Source organism: Mustela nigripes, chromosome 9, assembly GCF_022355385.1.
Source record: "Mustela nigripes isolate SB6536 chromosome 9, MUSNIG.SB6536, whole genome shotgun sequence".
Taxonomy (NCBI): domain Eukaryota; kingdom Metazoa; phylum Chordata; class Mammalia; order Carnivora; family Mustelidae; genus Mustela; species Mustela nigripes.
In genome coordinates, this window is record NC_081565.1 from 22,188,590 (window position 1) to 22,204,526 (window position 15,937).

The 15,937-nt window shown below is 42.3% G+C and overlaps 1 protein-coding gene across 3 annotated transcripts in view; it reads left to right on the forward strand.

The window, feature by feature from the left end:
- The window catches only part of SVEP1 (sushi, von Willebrand factor type A, EGF and pentraxin domain containing 1), a 178,849-nt gene that overhangs the window by 22,217 nt on the left and 140,695 nt on the right, over positions 1 to 15,937 (forward strand). For all 3 annotated transcript variants that reach the window (XM_059411091.1, XM_059411092.1, XM_059411093.1), the window contains exons 2-3: positions 3,670 to 3,925; positions 6,890 to 7,066. In XM_059411091.1, the coding sequence (XP_059267074.1) occupies positions 3,670 to 3,925; positions 6,890 to 7,066 (433 nt within the window). The remainder of the gene's footprint in view (positions 1 to 3,669; positions 3,926 to 6,889; positions 7,067 to 15,937) is intronic.

Genomic DNA, 15,937 nt, shown 5'->3' on the forward strand with positions numbered 1-15,937 from the left:
GATGGGGGGGGGATAGGGAAGAAAAGCTTCAGACATTTCCACCAAACTCAGAAGGAAGGAAGATGAGATAAACATGAAGAAAAAGGAGAGAATATTCGAAGTCCAGAAAATAATGAACCAATAGGCAAAGAACTTGTTTCCCCCAGAAAGTACAGAACCGTGAACATTGCTTCAACTGAAGAATATTTGAGTACCCAAATTAAAAATATTTACTGAGTAACAGATGCAGCTTGGTGAAATCTTAGAATTTGAAGGATAAGGGAAGTATTACAAGTAGCTTCTGGTGTCTTGTTTGTACTTAACATTTCCTAACAAGGAAAAAAAAAAATACGTGTGGAAAACAAGTTGAAATACTGAAAATATTTACTCATTTCTGGCCCCCTGGAGGAGAGGGGCTCTGATAATAGTCACAGTAGATACTAACTTAAAGAAACAACTTCTTTCAAGGATGACTTAGGAGCTTCTCCAGTTAGCATCCTTAGGCACGTGGGGCCGTGGCAGATAACCACAGGGTTGTGCCGCAGATAGATCATAGTTTTTCTACACGTATTTTAATTAATGGAGCCCCAGGGCAAATATGGTCCCCACGCCAGATTTGTTGTGACTTCTCTTCTCCTTTCAAGACCATTTTTCAAAGCAGTTCCCTTGTGGCCTGACTTGGGGGTAGGGGTGGGGTTGCAGTCTTGTGTAATGGTGATGGATCTCGGGTGTTAGAACAATGTTACACAACCCTGCATTTTTATCATTCTAATGACTTTTTGCTGGACAAGGGGAGCTTACTTCCCTGCCAGATATTTATACCAGCTAATCAGAGGCTTGATACAATACAGATGGTGATAACCTTTTGCCTTACGATGTCCACGTTGCCTGTTTTTCTTAGGCAGCAGAAGGTTTGCCTCATTCAATATTCTGGACCAGAAGGTTCTATTTCTTGCAATGCCTTACAAGGGTAGCAGATGATGTAAACTATTTCAGGAACCCTGAAAGGAGAGTCAAGTGCCAGGCCTCTACCACATTCCACAAACATTACCACGGATCTATTTACTTCTTAGGTCTGTGGGATGAAAATGTTTTTATTGAATTATGTTTTAATTCAAGTATGATGAAGCACAAAGATTGGGGGAAGGGGGTAAAATATTTTCAGTAAATCATCCACTCCTCCTCTGTCTTTTAGAATGCATTCCAAACCCAGATCTTGTGTAATTCTTCACTTGGACTAGTAGTCCTGCTATTCTTCTGACTATTTTAAGCTTAATATATTGTCTTGCCAACAGATATAATGGTTCCGGTAAACACTTACCAATTCCCTGCAAGAAGAGAAGAAAAATGGAATCCCAGCTTAATGTAATTTGCATGGAATGAGTAGTACAGCAGGAAAGCTCCGCAAAAATCCCTAAATCCTAACCTGAATGTTAAGGAGTATCATTGACGTGAGCTACAATTAATATTATAAAATAGTATTTGTGCAGTAGGACAGTAAACACACAAGAAGAAAATCTCATCTTTTTTTGTACCAAACTGTACAAAATGAAATATGTTTGTGCACACGAATATTCTGTACAATTCTGCTGCTCCCTCAAGACCAACTCTTTTTCAACTGTCTTCAGAGTATCCTAGAGTTTGTCCACTCACTCCCTCATTAATTCATTTATCAAATAAATATTTACAAATGCATACTCTGTGCCAGACAAGTCCAGAATACCACGCTGAAGAAGTCAGTTTGCTTTTTTCCTTCCTTCTACTTCCATCCAAATTCTCCCTTTCTTAGTGTCTTGCATAGAGTTTCCTTCCACGGTCTTGTGGAAGAGAGAGTAATCAAAAGGAGCAAAATCCTATGGGAGTGTTTGTGGAGGTTAGGTTGTGATTCAGAGTGGAACAGCCCAGAAAGAGAGAGTTTATCACATGGTAAAGAGCAAGGCCAGTGTAAACACAAGTTGCCCCGTCTTGTTGGAGTACGAGAACTAGGAGCTGCCCTTGGAAGCCTGAAGTATATCTCTAAAGACAAACTAATACCTCACTTCATGCCGCCCATCACAAATGATTGGATCCCCCCCCCCCAGAGGTGGTCCTGAATGAAAAAATCATGTGTGTGTGTGTGTGTGTGTCTATCTCTGTCCTTTCCAATTATTTATATCGATAGGGCTTTTCCCCCTGCATATGTACTAACTGAAAATATAAATGTTCATACACATTTCAATGTAAATGCATATGATAAAAGGTAAATATGTATGATGCATTGAAATCCCCTTCAATTGTTACTGTTCTTGACACTCGGATTGCCATTTATTTGGCCAGGAGGAGCTCCTTCATGCTGGTTTCTGATTCTCTTTGGTCCTTAGCGGTAGTAGGCTTTTGAGAGCGGGAGGTAAAGTGTTTGAATACTTCTCAAATTGCTGACTTTCCAGATGTTTTCCAGAGTCATTTTTAGTTTCCTTTAATTGTCTTTAAGTTCAGGTTTAGCGGCTTTATCTAATTAGCTCACAAACAGTAATAAAGTTTGGTAAGAGTTATTAAATTAGAGTCAGTCACTCGAATTCTCTACTAATGAAGACATGGATCATATAATCTGAGACAATCTGGAGCTTTTAACTGCGTCCACCCCTTAAATGAATTTTATTTTTTTAAATCTCATCATCTCCTTTTAATTTTAACAAAACCTAGGATATATACTTGTCGTTCTTCCTAACTACCTTCTGAATATACTTGAATTACTACTAAATAGACACTGAATTCTTTCTAAGAACTTGTCAGAAAATATACGCTGGCACTTCTTCACCTTTCCAACCCACTTCTGATGGAAAGCAGCAACAGCAAATTCCATTACGACACCTGATTCACCACTGGACTCCTTGTGCTTTTTGCAGTTTATGTTATAAAGCGTCATGATGTGACAATAAATAGATGTCTTTAATAAGAAGGTTTCATTTTCCCCTTCTGTCTATAGAGAAGGGATAGATTATAAAGCATAACTCACTTGTCCTAAAATAGTAAAGCCCAAGTGTCAGATTGAATAAATCTGTATTTTCTCAGAAAGATAGGACAGCATCAAAAATGGCTGATTTTTTGCTAATACCTGGTGGTCCACAAAAGATGAAGGATTGAGTGAATTCTGGAGGAGTTTTGGAGGAGCAGTGGAAAAACAAACATGGGAAGTAGGTTGGCCATTATTAACTCTGGAAAAGTCATTTTCTGTTAAATTTTCTTCTGATTAGACTTGATATATGATCATGAGGTGGTTCAGCTAAGTAGGTAGATAGGGAGCTAGATGGATATACTTGGAAATAGATACATAGGACTCACATTTTTCTCATTTGTCGAGTGCCTGAAAATTCATAAAAATAACATAACAATAAATGATAATATGAATAAAATTTCATTCCATAAGCATTTGCTGCTCTTCATTAACAAGGTGCGCAAAGGTGATGAGGATGCTGTCACTGATGACAATGATACATTTTAAGTGCTTTTAGGGTTTTTTGTGGGTCATTGAGAAGGTCATCGTAGGCGCTGGTCTGTGTCTGTTTCTGTTTTACTCTCATTGATCAGGGTTTATTCTTCACTCTCGTGACATGCTAATGATCTTCACAAATGCTGTTCTATATAAGAGGGGAAACACATAGTACGCTGACACAATGCAGACTTATACTAACTTCCTTTATTTCATTACAGCAAATTCTTCGTCACTCTAGAGAAAACTCAACAAAAGTTATATTCCTCATTACCGACGGATATTCCAATGGGGGAGATCCCAGGCCAGTTGCAGCATCTCTGCGAGATTTTGGAGTGGAGATCTTCACGTTTGGCATATGGCAAGGGAACATTCGAGAACTGAATGACATGGCTTCCACCCCAAAGGAGGAGCACTGCTACCTGCTCCACAGTTTTGAAGAATTTGAGGCTTTAGCTCGCCGGGCACTGCACGAAGGTGAGGCAAACCCAGTGGCATGACATGATGATTTTAATGGGGGTTCCTTCTCTCCTACTGCTTGAAGCTTGTTGGAGGGTAACAGCAAACCCTGTAAAGTCTTCCCTGAGCATGGTGCCCGTGTGTCCTTGGTGTATTGGGAGATGTGCTGAACTTCATAAATAGACGTGACAGTCTGACTCGCAACAAGAGTGTTTGTTTTGCTTTATTTGTTTTGTAACAGCCACAATGGTTTTCACTAGACTGTCCATATGCTCCCACCTGGAACTGTTAGAATCAATGGAATGAATTTAGGTGTGTTTTGAGGCCACACACAGAGCAGGAAGCCTTGACTTAGATCTATTTATAGTCTTCTGGAAGAATGAAGTAAACGTGCTGAGACAGACATAGTGAATCTCACCAGAGTGTTTCCAGAAATACACATGAAGATAAAGGGACAATAAATACTTAACACGTACTTCTTGACCTGGTGGTCTGAAGACTCATGTGCTTACGCATATGTTGAAGAGCATTACCCCAACAAGTAATGAAGTCCGTAAACCTATTCATTAGAGTTTGCTCTACACCATTTATAAGGGTGTTTAGTTGTGTGGTGTAGGTTACATGGATTTCCAGGCGTCATATGGGCATGTGTCTTGGTAAGCCCCCCAGGAAAGTAAAATTGGGAAGGATTGACAGGAAATCCAGCCTCAGACCAAAACCATGCATCGAGTTAGGCTTGATCCTTGAAGGGATCCATGTGAAAGATTTAGGTTCATGGGCAAATCATGGCCATATGAGGTTTCAGGCAATTAGTGATATTCGTAAGAAGGAGATCAGCCCTATCATAGTTCCAAGAGAAGTGCTTAAGAGCAGGATCTCAGACTAGCTATGGATACAGCAAAAAATTTAAGTCACCTACTTGTGGAGTGGCTTTTGGCAAATTCTTTAGCTTTTACCCTCTTTAAGTTTCTTGTTAATTGAATAGGATATGAGAGTAGAACCTCCTCTATAGGAGTGTCGCAAGGCTTAAATGGATTAGTACATATAAAGTGATTAGAAAAGTTACTGAGGGCTTATTATCCACAGGCCTCATTAACCATCCTCTACTATTCTTACCATAGGCAATTTATTTAACGTCTACAAGCCTCACTTCATCTGCTTTTAAAATGGAGATATTATAATGCATACCATATGGTTTTGTCAAAAGGATTAAATAAAATATTTAAATATTACTAAGTGTAGTGTTATCACATGGCAGAAATTCAGTAACTGTGGGGCTTCCTTTATTTCTCCTTTTCTCAGGGAAAAGTGGTATGTTGAGTGGGAAGGCCAGGTGGCTGTTACTAGCTGGGATTCTGAAATCATGGGTGTTACCTGCTATGTTCTACAAGACTAATTTCCAGTCCTACCATCCTTCTGCTTGTAGGATTGGAGCCTTATAGAACCCTAATGCCAAGTTGACCCAGAAGCTGAGTTGGGACAGAGTGTTCTTTTGGTTACAGTATTGCAACAGAGTTTTAAAAGGCATCACTTTTATTACAATAAGCAAATATCTAGAATACATAATTCTCTGATCAGGTTTCCAGATTTGGTAAGGGAAGATCCTCTTCCTATTGCAAAGACATGATCAACTCAAAGGAAATGAGCCTCATATTCCCTGCCTTTAAGTCCTCTGAAGCTACTTTCAATTTGGATGGATCCACTTTTGGTCTCAAGACCATCCATGTTTCTGGCCATACTCAGTAGACCTGGGTTACAGAATAATAGCTTTCCCCATGCGTAACACGTATACTTACCTCTCTCAGACCTGGATGCCAGTGTACCAGTGTTGGTAGCTAGATCTTTCTTGGTCCTACATTACTCTACTGCCAGACAATCCTGTGGCCCAGTGCCTCAGAGCTAAGTGTGCATGTTGCAGACCTTTACCTATACCACAGTCTCGTAGATGGAGCTTTAATTGAGTACCTGATTATACCAGCCTCTTTTCCTTGTGGCTGGAATCCTCTCTTTACTTTGCCCCTGGTGTATAGTTCAGACTCTTAAGACATAGACACAGATGTTGCATAAATGAGGCTATCACCAGTCTTCTTTCTGGGTGTTCTGTTGCAGTGCATGTGTCTTGCTCGGACTCACACATTTGAATTCCTGTGAGGGGCCCATCACTCTATCTGGGCCCAGCACCCACCCAGGGATTTGGACTAAGACTTCTGAACTTCTTCAGCAGAGTGAACAAAACTTATTATTTGCCTGATTCTAGGCCATCCATTCTGGATCGATATTCAACCATACCCTGCCCTGTTAAGTCACTTTCTGAACAACCCTGCCTGAGTTAATGATTTCCCAGCATGCCTCACTTCAGAACATGGCTGACGTCATCAGTATGATCTCCAGTCACATAAAACATGAGAAGTTACTTAACACTGAGAAAGAAGCCATCTCCTGGTTCTATTATTAAGTTCGTGTGGTGCTGCTAAGTCTTCATCCAATAACTATAGAAGTGATGATAATCTGTTCTTAAGCCATTAACTCATAATCCAAACCCTTATGCAGCGGTCAAGATTATAATTTTATTTATCTTTTTGAAAAAGGGTTTTGGAAATCTAGTTCTGCTGCCTGACCTCATATTGTGGCAGTGGAACACTGCTAGTGTGGAAGCCAGGAGAGTGACCTGGGGAACCGACTATATTACTTCCTGCTGCATCTGGAGATTCCTCGCCGAAGGGCTTAATTCCTGCCTGACCCCGTGTGGCCTTGAGAGCTTACGAGGAGGTCCCAGCCTGAAGTGACTGCACTGGCTGAAACAAAGACCCAGCCTGTGGTCGTGGGCAGGACACACTTGCATATTTGGGTGGGAGGGGTGGGCCGTTGGGAATTGGACGGATATGAAAAGCTATTTTCTCCAATTTGCACCTCAGTTTTCACAACTGGAGAATGTACCATTGAGCTGCTAATTTGTTTTTTATTACCCTGTGTCATCAACAGATCTGCCTTCTGGGAGTTTTATTCAAGAGGATATGTCCCATTGCTCGTATCTGTGTGAAGCTGGCCAGGAGTGCTGTGACCGCATGGCAAGCTGCAAATGTGGGACACACACGGGTCAGTTTGAGTGCATCTGTGAGAAGGGGTATTATGGGAAAGGTCTGCAGTACGAATGCACAGGTGAGTTTACAGTTTGGGTGTAATTGTATCAGTTATCTGTTGTGTAAAAAAAGCTCTCCGATCTCAGTGGCTTAACACATTTATTTATTGGTTGGTTGGTTGGTTGGTTGATGTATGTGTGCGTGTATTTATTATTGTTCATGAATCTGTGGGTCAGTTGGGCAGCTTCTTTAGTCTCAGCTGTGCCAACTCAAACCGTGTCATTAGCTAGAAGTTGCGTAGGCTGCCTCGCTGATCTTAGCTGGGTTTTTCTACCTATTTGGGGATCAGCTGGCTGGAACCTGGTCTACAACCACTTTGTCTATGACACGAGATTAGTCTTTAGGGGGCCTCTCAGATGCTATCAAGCTATCCTGGGCTTGTTTACAAGGTGGTGAGTGAAGTCCCAAAGGGGGAAAGGAAGTTTGCAAGGCCTCATAAAGCCTTGATGTTCCTAGATTTGGGAAAGGAAGATTTGGGGTCTTCTGTTATAACCGATCAATAACCAGATCCGTCCTATAGCCACCTAAGCCAAAATATGCCTTAGTCTCTGTAGGAGACTGAGGCTAGTGGGATTCTGGTTCTCAGGCAAGAATGTGTGGGATTGCCACAAAAAAATGCAACATTTGTGTGATGACCTTTCAGCTCCTCACAAGCCTCCGCAAAGGGACATCAGAAAGCTTACTTCAAGTGACATCACTTCACAGTAGAATTTACCACATCAACATCGTCAAGTTACCTGCTCTAGATTTCCTCACAAGAGGATCTTTATATTTCTAATATTTTATTAGCAAGGCCAAGAAGAGCAATTTAGGACTCCGGTGTTTTACATTATATTTTAGGAAATACTTCTAAGTAATATTCTCCTAATCTTTAGAAGTGGTATAGGGCTTTCTGTGATACCATTTTGTTTGTTCTGTTTTACCTAAAAGGCAGCATTGCTGTTTGGGAAGAATGTAATTCTCATGGAAATGAACAGCCACCAGGAAAAATTTAGGAGCAGTTGGTTTACTTTACACTGTACCATGTGGTCTTTCGCTGCCTGTTTCATATGAACATTATTTTATTCTGACATTTGGAAGGTAGGTAGGCCTGCTCAACAGCACAGAAAGGAGTCTCTTCCCTGTCTACGTGACCTGCTGTCTCTCTTTCCTGTTTTCTCCTTCTAGGACATTTCCTTTTGTGTTCTTCTTTTATTCTCCGTTATTCCCGTTGCCCCTCAGTTCCCCTCCTTTAATTTCTCCTTCCTCCCCTGGCCCTGGTCCCAGCGGGCAGACACATACTTCCTAGGTCCAAGCGTCCGTGCTCACCCAGCAAATCACTCCTTTCTTGGCTCTGCTCCTACCCCACCCAGCAGGAATTCTCATTTGAGCAGAAGAAAAGGGGAAAGAAATCAGCCCAACTGCCTCTGAGTTGGCAAAATGCCTCCCCTGGAATCTTCCCACACTTTCATCAACAGCCCGGCTTGGCACCCTCCCCAACACCCTCTCCTTTCCCCTCCTCCCACCCTAGCCCACCAGACACAGGCAGAAGCTCTCATTTTCTTTGCTGCATGCTGTAGTCAGCAAGTCTGCTTTCCGTGTGGTCGTAGACTGATCCCTTCCTTGCCAACAAGCCACTGCCGGGTGGCTGCCCGACAGCCTCAGCCACGCTGGGCTGTAGCTCCCCCTGCTCCCCAGCCCTGTAATCTCACACCCCAAGGGATAAGTGGCAGGGAGATGGGGGCAGTTCACAAACCCACTACCCCTGAAGTAGCTGTGGCGGCTCCTGGTCATACATTCCAGGCTGAGAGGCACAGCGGTCTATAATATATGTGAGGTTGGGTGGGCCTGGCAGCAGAGCCCCAGAGAGGGGACAGGAGTCCTTTTGCAGCTGGCTCTTGCCAAGAACACCAAGCACAAAAGGATTCATTTATCCACCCCTTCTCCTAAATGAGTAAGCCTCAGCTTACCACTTCGTTTCATGCAGATTTAAATGAGATATAGTTGCATCCATACACACATTCACATTGTCACCTTTAGTATTTATTGCTAAGGGTTAGGAAAGGCATGCTGGAACCTCAAGGTGTGTGCTGTGATTTGTATACTTGTAGGAGACTGCACCCATCACTGGCTTCTCCTACATGCTAAGAGCTAAGAAAAGAAATTAATTACATCTTTCCTATGGCATGAAGGACTCATTCATTACCAAATTCTTTAAGAAAGGCAAAAAGAAATATCAGCTCTAAGTCATCCAGTACCAAAAACCTAGAAGCCATGAGCCCCTTTTAAAATCTATTCCATTGACCAATGTTATTGAGCGTGTTTTTCAGGTCAGGCCCTGTGCTAGGCACCAGGCAGGGATTTGACAGTGAGCAGGCAGACATGGTCCTCACCTGCTGGGAACCTACAGTCTGAACACACAAGCCAGTGTGTAACCACAAGCCATGATGTGTGCTATTGAGTAGAAAGGCCCGTGCTCTAAGGAAGGAACTGTAGGGAAGACTCTACTAAGATCATCCGTCTAAGATCTGAAGGTGCCTTGATGAGAGCTGTTTTCTCGCTCCTGGAGAGGATGTTAACCTTTTGCTCTGAAGAACTGGAATTCTGAGTATTTTTCCTCAGTGTAGAAACAGTGCCCTTCAGAACCAAATCATTCCTCTCTAGAGCCAGAAGAACCCTTAGAGCTTATCTACATGAAATCCCTCATTCAACAAGAGGAAATTGAGGTCTTAGGAAAGATGCATACTTTTCTTAAGACAGCATGTCTGTCATCAGCGGGACCCCAAAAGGGACCCAGGACACTTTTCTCCAAGTTCTGTGTTATTTCAAGATATCACACTGCTTATTTTGTATTTTTGAGAATAGCTTATATACATCGCTTTTCAGAGACCATAGACACTGAACTGTGCACAGAGTGTTTAAAAACACAGGAAGATCTGGCTCAAATTCAATCTCTGCCAATGATAAGCTTTGGACTCTTAGTTTTTTCTGAGACTTGGTTTCTTCTGTAAAATGTGCTTAATAATGGTGTATATAGATAGATATACCTAGGTACAGATTTATGTATGTACATACATATATATCTTTGTATATAGAAATCATAGATATGTGTGTATGTGTGTATACATATATATATATAGCAAGTGTATATATATTTAGCTTGTGAGAATTACTTAGACTGCTTACGATAGTATCTGGCACATCGATTCTTAATCAGTGGTACTTTTATTATTAACCATTATTGTGAGATTATTTACATACTATTATGAGAAAGTTAAGGAATGAATATTAAAGTCGTTACCTCACGTTTGAGATACTTGAAGATAAATGACCTCATATATTTTATAAAACTTTGCCACAGAGGATAAGGAAGATCTGTCCATGCAGAATGCCATCAAGAAGGCTTACACCTACTAAAGGTGGAATACAGGGTTTTTGGTTTTTTGTTTTTTTTTCTGTTTTTTGGGGTTTTGTTTTGTTTTGTTTTGTTTTGAGAGAGAGAGAGAACATGCGTGAGTGCAGGGAGGGCAAAGGGAGAGGGGAAGAGAGGATCCCAACCAGGCTCCACACTCTGCACAGAGCCTGGCACAGGGCTCAGTCCCACAACTCTGAAATCATGACCTGAGCTGAAATCAGGAGTTGGACGCTTAAGTGACTGAGCCACCCGTGCACCCCCGGTATAAATTTTGACCTGATGAGTCTCCAGTGAAAATCAAGAATACCGAGTGAGAGAAGGCAGTGGGATAATACACCACTGGATGTTGAAGAAAGTGGAGCTTGGTTGCTTTGATTAGGGAGAAAATATCCTGAGGTAAATTGTATTTATCAATTTCATAGACAGGAATGCTGGAGCTAGCTGTAAGGGCTTTGCTCACTTGGGAGATGCAGAAACTCTACCCATGATCATATGGGAAGTAAGCGGCCAAGCTGAAGCAGAATCCAGGCCTCCTAGCTCCATAGGGTCTTTCCCTTATTTTAGTCTCCCCTGGTGCTGTGAGACTGCAAAGAAAGCTGATGACTGTGGTATCACTAAGCTCTTCTCTTTTTCCCTACTTGTTCTGGGTGATTGGCAATCAGGGTTGCCTGGGTTCTCAAACAATGACTTTGCTCAGCCCTGTCCAAGACTTGAAATGGCCTGAGCACCACAGCTATGGTAAGCAGCTGCTTCAAGGACAAGACCTTGATGCACAAAAAGATTTTAATCATTGCAGATCCGTTCCATAGCCTGAACATTTTAACTTGAATGCACGCTCGAAGACATTCATTAGCAGTTACTAACAAGTAGTACTTTGTCAAAAGAGTTCAGTTTTATGAGACATTTCTTAATGTGCTTGAACTGGTTTTTAATTTCTGTTGGCTCAAAACTTGAGTTCATTTCAAAATAATCACATGCTTTTAGCTGGTGGTCTTGGAGAGTGTGTGCTGATTGGTTTTACAGAGGTGAGGACCATATAATAAATAGATAATCCAAGGTAGAATGTTGCTTTTTTCCTTTGTATAAGAGGGCTGACCATAAAAACCATATTTGACAGAAGTTCTGGTAACACTAAAAACTCTTCTAGGGAAAGAGAATCCAAAATATAATTGTAATACTTAAAGATCCATTCCCCCAGACAGTCCAGTCTCAGGGGGGAGCATTGCAATAAAAGAAATCCAGTACAGCAATCAAAATAAATTTCAAAATAGTGTAAGTCCTTTTCTTGATTTTTTCTAACTCCAGAACAGGGATATATAGACCACAGCAATTCTTAAAATCCCACTTTCCTCATCATCCTTTCCCTTAGAAACCATAACTCTTCGGCACTTATCTCTTCAAATTCCTCTCTACACACTCTCTCTCTCTTTCTCTCTTTCTCAAGCACAGTTGTGACTTCCAAGCCCTAACTCAAACTCCTTACCCTTCTCACTCTTTCCTCTTGAGTCTGCATCACCCTCTGGGGAACCACAAAGGGAGAAAGGCCAGGAACACTTGCATATCAATCCTTTTTTGTTGTTGTTTTATAAAAGGCTTATGATATTTTGTTTTTTTAAAAAAAACCTCAGTTTTTTTTTTTTTTTTTTTTTTTTTTTTTTTTTTACTGATGAAAATGACTCCGTTTCATTTACTATAAATATTTTGTATGATTCAGAAATTCAGGTATGGAATTTTTATAAAAGATTTTATTGGTTTATTTGAAAGAGTGAGAGAAAGAGAATGAGCACGAGTAAGGGAAGGGGAAGAGGGAGAAACAGACTCCCCGCTGGGCGGGGAGCCTGACTCAGGATTCGGGGCTATCCCAGGACCCTGAGATCATGACGTAAACCGAAGCCAGAGGCCCAACCGACTGAGCCACCAGGCACCCCTCAGGTGTGGAATTTTAACACAGCATGTCCACATTTAAAGGGTTGAGAAAATGTTCCCTTAGGTGAACTTCAGTCAAGGGAACTGTACTACAGAAGTGTGGAGTCTAATGAAAAGAAGGTGTTACTTCCATTTCTAGCTCTAGCATTCCTTTCTTCATCCTGCATCTTTGACATTGGCATTTGGACAGTGATACAGATGAGATGAGGATGACCACAATAATAACTATAATAATTTATTAATATTTAAAGGGCACTTATGATATTCCAGGCCCTTTCCCAAACATTGATATGTATTAACTCAATGTTTGTAGTAACTCTTTGGAGTGTTGCTCCATCTTAAAGTCTGGGAGCTGGAGAACTAGTCCCGAGTCAGCTAATAGACCTGGGAGGTAAACCCAGGTTGTCTGGCTCTAGAGCCTACCATCTGGCCATAGAGATAGACATTTAACAAATGAATGCACAATTAAAAATACAATTTCAGATTTTGTTAAGTATTAGTTTTGCCTTTATGAGGTCATCAATATTAATTAGCAGCCTCATATGTTTTAACCAAATACTAGGAAGGAAAAGAAGAAGATGAGTTATATAAGATGTAGATCTTCTCAGTGTTTTTTAGTTATGAGTCATTCATAGAATAAACTTCAAGCTTCTCAGCATGGCATAAAGGCTTTGCCTGAGTTGGCCTGTCTTTACCCTTTGAGCTAAAAGCTGGAACTAGTTATAGTTTCCACCAAGTATCATGCTATTTCATTCCTCAGACTTTTTTTGTGCTTCTTCTGGTTCCCTTCCCCACCACGCCCAACTATTGTCTTTGTCCTACTTCATCACTAGAGACTCTAATGGGCACGGACAAATTCATGATGTGTGCCCACTGCCTACCTTCAGTACTGTCTACCCTCAGTACTCCAGAGGAAGGATGTAGGTACGAGGGCAAGTTTAATACCAGAATCTTAAATGGATGAGAACTCATAATTGAAATCTCAGGCAAAAGCATGGATTCCTTGTCTGCTTTCGGCACCACAGGATCCCTAGCCCAAAGGCACATGGGAAGAAATTTTTAAGAATGCCTTTTTTTAATGTAAAATATTTACATTGGGCTAAACCTTGTCAACAATAAATCAAATTCAGGGTATGGTCGATATCCTGGAGTAGTCATTTTTAGATGACTAGATCATCGCATCAGTTGTGAACAGCCAGTGAACTCTTGTTGTAAATCCAAGCAATGGCAGATGTTCTAAGCTTTCCCCTGAAGGGATTTGAGAGATGCAGAGTATGAAGACAATAGGCATCTTGAGGACACTGCTTCTTTGCAGACATTGACTCCATTTCAGTGAATTTGGAACAATCTGCAGATTGAAAATTATAGCTGGAGGAGGGCCAAGGCTGAGGGCTGGATAACGAGCGACAGCCCCAGTTGTATTATTTTTCATAAAAGGAGGATACACTATAGAAATAGAAACACTAAAATATTTGTGTGGAAGTATCTCATACATGTAAATATATGCACAGGAATCCCCACCCCTGTGCTGCGCACAGACATTTTCCTGTCTAAATATTATGTCATTTCTTTGGAAAGAGAGAGGACAGAGAGCTCTAGAAATTCTTGAATGGAAACCAAAACATTTGGCAATCTTGTTCTCTGAGCTTAGCTCCCCCTCCCCCCCAAAAATCCCCAGCGGTGCCTGATAATGGATATGTAAGGTATAAGGAATCTGTACAACATATTCCTATATGCTTTTTATGAGGGAATATTCTTAGCAGGTTGACACTGGTTACCATCAACTTCGGGAGGGGGATGGGTAACTGTTGCCTAGAGTAGGCTAGTTTGTTCGGTTTTCCACTGAGTAAGGTCCTGGTGGTGTCCTGATTTTGTAACAGGAAAATGCATAGAATCAGATGCATTTAACCACAGGTGTGAAACATCACCAAATTCCAAAGTCAGTAAATTTTATTTTCAGTCCAATTATTACATTCTTCAGCTCTGTGATTTTTATTTGGTCCTTTCCTTTTCTAGAAAGAGAGAGAGAGAGAGAGAGAGAACAAGCATGTGGGGCAGGGAGGAGCAGGGGAAAGAGAATCGGAGGCAGGCTCCACTCCCAGCATGGAGCCCAACTCAGGGCTTGATCCCATAACCTGAACCTAAATCAAGAGTCAGCCACTTAAGGTACTGAGCCACCCAGGCACCCTTTTCTTAGGTACGTTCTTCTGTCTCTCTGTTGATGTTCTCGCCGTGCTCTTCCAGTCTCCTCCTGGGCTCGGGGAGCATCTTTAGGACCCATTACTTTGAACTATATCAGGTAAGTTAGTTATCCCCATCTCATCAAGGCCCCCCCCCCCGAGGTCTTACATTGTTCTTTTGTTTGACACATATTCCTCTGTTTCTCTATTTTTCTTGACTCTGTGTTGGTTTCTGTGCCGTAGATACAACAGCCACCTCTCCCAGTCTTGAAGGAATGACCTCATGTAGGAGATGAACCTTAACTCTGGTTGTCTCTCAAAACTTTGTGATTGTCCAAGCAGCCGCTTTTATTGTTAGTGGCTCCCAGTTGTTGAGGGTGCGCCAAGACCTGAGCGTGTCCCAAAGGGTAGGGCTAAGATAGCATCTGACTGCAGGCTGGTTAGAAGCCAGACCTTCAGGCAGTTTTTAAAGTATGCAAATATGTATAGTCTTGTGGGAATGCTCATAGACACCCTGCCCACCTCCAGAGCCAGGGGATCTGGAAGTGTCCCCTCGGGGGCAGTGGTAAAAATTGAGGCTCCAGTGGAGTATGTAAGCTCTTTCGAGGGAGATATTGGTGGCTGTCAGGAGGCTGAAGGAAAGTTCCAAGGTAGCATCCACTTGCCTCCATTCCTTCAAAGCAGAAGGCCTCTGTGTGCCAAACCTGAGACCTACGCCTGCAGGCCAAGCTCCAGGATAGGCAGCAGTCCTCTTTGAAAGAAAGACAAGAGGGTGTCTTTCAGTCTGCTGTCTGTGTGGTGCCCTGGGGTGGTAGCCTACCCAAGACTCTCTCTCCCATTGGTACCATATGTAGGACCCAGGAGCACCAGCCCCGGGCCACCAAAGCCAGGGGATCAAGGGGTACCCTCTAGGCCGCAGCTGCAAAGCCAGGGCACCAGATGGGAGATGCTGCCACTGTAGAGTATGGCAGAGGGATTGTGTACAGATGGTTCCTGCTGGGAAAAAGGGAAAAAAGCCTAGTGTTTAAAACAAACGAATAAGATGGTGCCCAGCAACTAGAGCAAGTGTGAAGATGGTGCCCGCCAGCCAGCAGGCTCCCAGCTGTGAGCTGCCTGAGATGACTGCCCTCAGGTTGGCCCTGTAAGGATGGCAAACAGGCCTCATCCCATGAAGTCTGGGAGCCCCTGGATGGGCTGCTCCAGCTGAGTGGGGGCGAGGGAGCAGTAAGAGCCTCATGAGAGCTGCTTCTCTGTTGGTTACAGCCTGTGCAGCTATGGATGTGAGCCTTTGGTCTGGTTGGTTTTCAAAACTAGATGTTTCTGGGGCTCATCAATCAGGTGTAGGTCTTGGGAGTTCAGGTGCCTGATGTGGGGTTCAAACCTTTCCCTC